This window comes from Gymnoscopelus braueri (assembly GCF_963280865.1).
Source record: "Gymnoscopelus braueri genome assembly, chromosome: 15".
NCBI lineage: Eukaryota > Metazoa > Chordata > Actinopteri > Myctophiformes > Myctophidae > Gymnoscopelus > Gymnoscopelus braueri.
The window spans coordinates 51,481,101-51,488,600 of record NC_137620.1 but is presented as its reverse complement, the minus strand read 5'-3'; the positions used below and the strand labels follow the sequence as shown (position 1 = coordinate 51,488,600).

Here is a 7,500-nt window from a genome sequence, read left to right as displayed (position 1 = left end):
CAGGTGATAAGAAGCTACATCCTATCGGGGAGCCTCCCCCCTGTCAGGTGATAAGAAGCTACGTCCTACCGGGGAGCCTCCCCCCTGTCAGGTGATAAGAAGCTACATCCTACCGGGGAGCCTCCCCCCTGTCAGGTGATAAGAAGCTACGTCCTACCGGGGAGCCTCCCCCCTGTCAGGTGATAAGAAGCTACATCCTACCGGGCAAACTCCTCCCTGTCAGGTGATAAGAAGCTACATCCTACCGGGCAAACTCCCCCCTGTCAGGTGATAAGAAGCTACATCCTACCGGGGAGCCTCCCCCCTGTCAGGTGATAAGAAGCTACGTCCTACCGGGGAGCCTCCCCCCTGTCAGGTGATAAGAAGCTACATCCTACCGGGGAGCCTCCCCCCTGTCAGGTGATAAGAAGCTACGTCCTACCGGGGAGCCTCCCCCCTGTCAGGTGATAAGAAGCTACATCCTACCGGGGAGCCTCCCCCTGTCAGGTGATAAGAAGCTACATCCTACCGGGGAGCCTCCCCCCTGTCAGGTGATAAGAAGCTACGTCCTACCGGGGAAACTCCCCCCTGTCAGGTGATAAGAAGCTACGTCCTACCATGGAAACTCCCCCCTGTCAGGTGATAAGAAGCTACGTCCTACCGGGGAAACTCCCCCCTGTCAGGTGATAAGAAGCTACGTCCTACCGGGGAAACTCCCCCCTGTCAGGTGATAAGAAGCTACGTCCTACCATGGAAACTCCCCCCTGTCAGGTGATAAGAAGCTACGTCCTACCGGGGAAACTCCCCCCTGTCAGGTGATAAGAAGCTACATCCTACCATGGAAACTCCCCCCTGTCAGGTGATAAGAAGCGGTCTACTCACTCCTCATGCATTGAAGGAGGCATGAGCTCAGTTCTGGGCTCTCCCCAGGCTGGCAGAGGGAGTTCTATAAGAGACAGCGTTGGACCCACAACCCTAACCCTAACCCACATAATAACCTGTTCTATAAGAGACAGCATTGGACCTACAACCCTAACCCTAACCCTAACCCTAACCCACATAATAACCTGTTCTATAAGAGACAGCGTTGGACCCACAACCCTAACCCTAACCCACATAATAACCTGTTCTATAAGAGACAGCGTTGGACCCACAACCCTAACCCTAACCTACATAATAACCTGTTCTATAAGAGACAGTGTTGGACCCACAACCCTAACCCTAACCCACATAATAACCTGTTCTATAAGAGACAGTGTTGGACCCACAACCCTAACCCTAACCCACATAATAACCTGTTCTACAAGAGACAGTGTTGGACCTACAACCCTAACCCTAACCTACATAATAACCTGTTCTATAAGAGACAGCGTTGGACCCACAACCCTAACCCTAACCCACATAATAACCTGTTCTATAAGAGACAGTGTTGGACCCACAACCCTAACCCTAGCTTTTTGTCTGTGGGCGTGAGCTGGGCGGGAGTATTAATCGTTGACTGACAACCCCTTCAGCCAATCAGCAGTTCGTTCCACCACCACCACAGAGGGTAGGAGCAAGGGGACATTTGAAAGGGCCATGCCCAAAATAGGTTGCTTTATACGGATACATGCGTGTCACTGCCCGCCCCTGCCGGTTCTCTGAATTTTTATTTTTAAATATGCTCTGTCATGATTAGTTGACCACGTATATGAAGTTAAACAACCAAATACTATCTGAAGAATATCTTCCGTATATATCCCGTGCCACAAAAAAATAAGCGTTTTGAAATTTTAATGGACGTTCGTTTTCGTTCAGCTCCACTTGGCTTCACTTGGCTTCCACCTGATTGGCCAACATGCGCTGTCAATCACATACCAATGAGCGAGGACGCTGATAGGCTAGTTCATGTTGTGAACTCCGCAGAAACGCCCAGAAAGGCTCTCAGGCTGAAATCAGGGGTTGGTTTACCAGGCTAGCATTAACCCTTTACCCCCAGGTTACCTTCGCCCCACCCCACCCACTTTACCTTCACGTTTATCTCTGTTACTCATTCCACCATCCTTACACGTTCTACCTGCTTATAAAGACCATCCTTACACGTTCTACCTGCTTATAAAGACCATCCTTACACGTTCTACCTGCTTATAAAGACCATCCTTACACGTTCTACCTGCTTATAAAGACCATCCTTACACGTTCTACCTGCTTATAAAGGTGATTCATCAACCATAAAAATGATAGGAAACACATATATTATTCAAGGGGGAAAATAATTGATGATTGAAACAAGTTAAGTTTCCAAACTTTTTGTGAGGTTTATCAACAACCTGTATTTATTATATATATATGAATGTATTATATATTTATATGTAATGTAATGTAATGTAATGTAATGTAATGTAATGTATATATATATATATATGTATATATGTATATATATATATATATATATATATATATATACATGTACATCAAAGAGCAAACTATTTATCGGTGTCGCACTGTGACACGTTGTCAGCTTGTAGATCTGCTATTTTGGGTGCAGGCCAAAATGAGAAGGAAGAATTATCATTTTTCAACCATAAAACAAGCATTTCTCTGGTGAGGAAAAGGACAAACACGCGCGCACACACACACACACACACACACACACACACACACACACACACACACACACACACACACACACACACACACACACACACACACACACACACACACACACACACACACACTTAACTTTATGAATGGGAGCTTAGCCCCTCCTACTCCTGTGTGTGATGATGTCAGTTGCTAGGCAACAGGGCCCCCCGGGGTCACGTATAGTTACCCTGACAACACACACAGCAGGAATGTGAGGAGAGACTCGTGTTCATTTGTAATCTGTCATAAATCTGTGTGTGTGAGTGTGTGTTTGTGTGTGTGTGTGTGTGTGTGTGTGTGTGTGTGTGTGTGTGTGTGTGTGTGTGTGTGTGTGTGTGTGTGTGTGTGTGTGTGTGTGTGTGTGTGTGTGTGTGGTTTGATTGATTGAACATTTAACACCTGTGTGTCTAACTGGTCAAGCTGACAGATGTAGATTTGTAAGTGTATTATCTTTGTTTTTGTTGCCAGACCCAAGGGGTTGGCCTACATGAGGCTTTGTCGGTCGGTCTGTCCCTCTTTTCCTCTGCACACACGTCATGCGAAGTCCGTTCATTCAGATTTCAACCACCAGGGGTCTGGCAGTACAGGTCTCCTGGTTCCCTTGTTAATGTATATTAGGGATGCACCGATGTGACATTTTGGCCGATATCGATATCCGATATGATATATTGCTGTTATGGCCGATAACCGATATAACCAATGTCGATATGATCGATTAAAAAAACAGTTTTATCCAGTCTGAAAAACATGTGTAAACACTGAATTTGAAAAAGCAATCCTGTTTATTCCAAATTATTTTATGTCCAAATGATTTGAGCTGTATTTGCCCAGCTTCACAAACTGTTGACGTCTGTCCAAATAACTTTAAGTTTTGAATACGTTTCAATTTTAGTTTTAATCCAGTCTACTGCAATGCCTAATACCAATTTTCTCCAGTTTGTTTATTAATATGTTGTGATAGATAGTGTCAAAACTCAAAAGCTTTTTTGAGGTAAATTAATATTCCAATTGCATCTGTGATTCTTTCAATGGATTCCATCAATGCCTGATGTTGATCTGTTAGTTCTAAACCATATGGACTCACTGAGAGGAGGCTACATACATTTTTTCCAAAAAATAATCTAGTCTGCTATTGAAAAGTTTCTCCAGTAGGCCTATCTTTGAAAATTGTGACCAATTGGTTCCATTTGGACTCTGAATTACAGACCCATAAGGGTCCATTTGGTTCCATTTGTACACTCTGAGTTACAGACCCATAAGGGTCCATTTGGTTCCTAAACTACCCATCACCCACCACTTTTAGAACCACTGTCTACACTGTGTGTGTGTGTGTGTGTGTGTGTGTGTGTGTGTGTGTGTGTGTGTGTGTGTGTGTGTGTGTGTGTGTGTGTGTTGTGTGTGTGTGCGCGTACGCTTAAAAGCATACATTTGTTTGTTGTTACTTGTTAGCACTTAGCACTCATTAGCATGCTCTTTAGCAACAAGTATTGCCAACAGCGCCCAACTACTGCTATATTTGTCCACCAACACGGTCGTTGGAGGCTCTGCTTTTGCCCAATGACCACTTTAATAAGCTTCGCTGGGCTTACACACCTGATGCAAATGAATTAACGAGTGGAGCAACACGCGAGCACTGAGCAGCGCTCACAACGAGACACACTCAGTCTCTCTGTCTGAGTGAATGAGAGGCAGCGTGCGCATCGGTACACCATGTGAAACCCGACACCTATACCCCGCGCACACACACACACACACACACACACACACACATACACACACACACACACACACACATGACACACTACTCTTGAGTCCTGCAGCTGCAGCAGCGAGACACAGAGGCAATCATCGGCTGTTCACATCGGCGCAATTTTGATATCGGGACCGATACCGATTAATTAAAAAACGACTATATCGGCCCGATATATATCGGTTGGCCGATATATCGCGTCATCCCTAATGTATATTATATTATATATTATTGTCTCCGCCGAGGCGGAGAGTATGTTTTCGCTTCGTCCCGCTGTGTGTTCACCTCCCTCCTAGCCAAGCTAACATTGGTCAAGCTCCACGTGACACGTGTCTAATATGTTGACACCAATGCCTTTGATTGGCTAGAGGGAAGCATGACGAAATAAAATCCTAATAAATAGGTGTGTCACTTCAAAAAGCTATTTTTGAAGTGAGGTAAGACAGGATCAATCAGTCTTGATTTGGAACAGTACCTTCCAGTACAAATCACCCGTCCGTGCGTGTGTGTCCCTCTGAGAACACCTAACATTGTGTCAGTTTCACTGTGACATCACAATATGTAATATAAATATATAAATAGCTTAGACAGGAGAGGCTGAGATCACACAATGCAACTAACTCCCATTACGCACTCCCATTTTTAGACATTGTTTTGACAATAAATATTTCTTTAACATTCACCTTTTAACAAAGAACTTTTTTTTGTTTAACTAAAAGATATATCCTTTACCCTACTGTATCTCATTAGATACAGTAGATACATGTTCTATTTTTAATTAAGAATTAGAACATTCCTAGAGAACTATGGTTAAAGATAGGGTAAGTGATTTCATTTGATTAAAATAGCACAGGTCTGCTGGCGGAGACTTGTGCTCCGAGGAGCACATTTTTCTAGTTAATGATCTTTTCTCATGAAGCTCTCAGGGTCAGGGTTAGTTAAGGTAGGGTTGAAGGGTTATATAGGGTCATATAGGGTCATTTAGGGTCATATAGGGTCATATAAGATCATATAGGGTCTTATAGGGTCATATAGGATCATATAGGATCATATAAGGTCATATAGGGTCTTTTAGGGTCATATAGGTCATATAGGGTCATATAAGGTCATATGGGGTCATATAGGGTCATATAGGATCATATAGGGTCATATAGGATCATATAAGGTCATATAGGGTCATATAGGGGTCATTTAGGGTCATATAGGGTCATATAGGGTCATATAGGGTCATATAGGATCATATAGGGTCATATAGGGTCATTTAGGGTCATTTAGGGTCATATAGGGTCATATAGGGTCATAAAGGGTCATATGGGGTCATATAGGGTCATATAGGATCATATAAGGATAATTCCTTGAACAGGTCCGTTCATGAAGTCCTTACGGTCTTGTTTCCAATGAGGGCCTGTGAGCAATTAGAGGTTAAGAGTCTTGCTCAGGGACTAATTTCATTTCATCGACACATTTGCTGGCCTGGCCTGGAATCGTACCTGGGGCAACCAGGGCCTCTGGCTCCCTAGGCGGGCTCATTAACCACTCAGCTATGGCCGCCCCTTATATAGGGTCATATAGGGTCATATAGGGTCATATAGGCTATTTTAATGTAGCTTAGTTTTGGACTGACGAGTGTCAGTTGTTTGTTTGTATGTATATTGTCATGTTGTTTTATGTTGTGAAGTTTTATGTGGACCCCAGGAAGACTAGCGACCGCGGCAGCGGAAGCTAATGGGGATCCGAATAAAGAATAAAGAATAAAGAATAAGGGTCATATGGGGTCATATGGGGTCATATGGGGTCATATAGGGTCATATAGGGTCATATATACATCCTCTGTCTCACTTCTGTCTCATCCTCTGTCTCACCCTCTGTCTCCACCCTCTGTCTCACCCTCTGTCTCATCCTCTGTCTCACCCTCTCTCTCACCATGTCTCACCCTCTGTCTCACCCTCTGTCTCATCTCTGTCTCACCCTCTGTCTCACCCTCTGTCTAACCCTCTTTCTCACCCTCTGTCTCATCCTCTGTCTCACCCTCTGTCTCACCCTCTGTCTAACCCTCTGTCTCACCCTCTGTCTCATCCTCTGTCTCACCCTCTGTCTCACCTCTGTCTCACCCTCTGTCTCATCCTCTGTCTCACCCTCTGTCTCACTTCTGTCTCACCTCTGTCTCACCCCTCTGTCTCACTCTCTGTCTCACCCTCTGTCTCACCCTCTGTCTCACTCTCTGTCTCACTCTCTGTCTCACCCTCTGTCTCACTCTCTGTCTCACCCTCTGTCTCACCCTCTGTCTCACCCTCTGTCTCACTCTCTGTCTCACCCTCTGTAATTGATAGAAAATAAGTAATTTGTTGGGTGAACTACGCCTTTAACTCTATATAATACAGTGTGTAGTGGTAGTGAGCAAATGTAGAACTGATGATCATACTGTATGTCTCTCTCTCTCTCACTCTCACTCTCACTCTCTCTCTCTCTCATCTCTCTCTCTCTGTCTCTGTCTCTGTCTCTGTCTCTGTCTCTGTCTCTCTCTCACTCTCACTCTCACTCTCACTCTCTCTCTTCTCTCTCCTCTCCTCTTCTCCTCCTCTCTCTCTCTCTCTCTCTTCTCTCTCTCTCTCTCCTCCTCTCTCTCTCTCTCTCTCTCTCTCTCTCTCTCTCTCTCTCTCTCTATGTCTCTCCTCTCTCTCTCTCTCTCTCTATGTCTCTCTCTCTCTCTCTCTCTCTATGTCTCTCTCTCTCTCTCTCTCTCTCTCTCTCTCTATGTCTCTCTCTCTCTCTATGTCTCTTTCTCTCTCTCTCACTCTCACTCTCTCTCTCTCTCTCTCTCTCTCTCTCTGTCTCTCTCTCTCTCTCTGTCTCTCTCCTCTCTCTCTCTCTCTCTCTCTCTTCTCTCTCCTCTCTCTCTCTCTCTCTCTCTCTATGTCTCTCTATGTCTCTCTCTCTCTCTCTCTCTCTCTCTCTCTCTCTCTCTCTCTCTCTCTCTCTCTCTCTCTCTCTCTCTCTCTCCTCTCTCTCTCTCTATGTCTCTCTCTCTCTGTAGAAGTATCGGTACCAAGATGATGAGACTCCTCCCCTCGACCTCAGCCCAGGTCACATGACCCACGCACGCAGTGGAGAGCTGACGCAGACACACACACTCCCTGCCGCACTCA

At 45.1% G+C, this 7,500-nt stretch overlaps 1 protein-coding gene across 1 annotated transcript in view; it reads left to right on the top strand.

Annotated features, from left to right (window-relative positions):
- The window catches only part of LOC308101630 (disks large homolog 4-like), a gene marked incomplete at both ends in the record, with an annotated part of 37,191 nt that overhangs the window by 13,136 nt on the left and 16,555 nt on the right, over window positions 1-7,500 (top strand). The window contains one exon of the mRNA XM_080451051.1: window positions 7,389-7,458. Coding sequence (XP_080307177.1) covers window positions 7,389-7,458 — 70 coding nt within the window. The remainder of the gene's footprint in view (window positions 1-7,388; window positions 7,459-7,500) is intronic.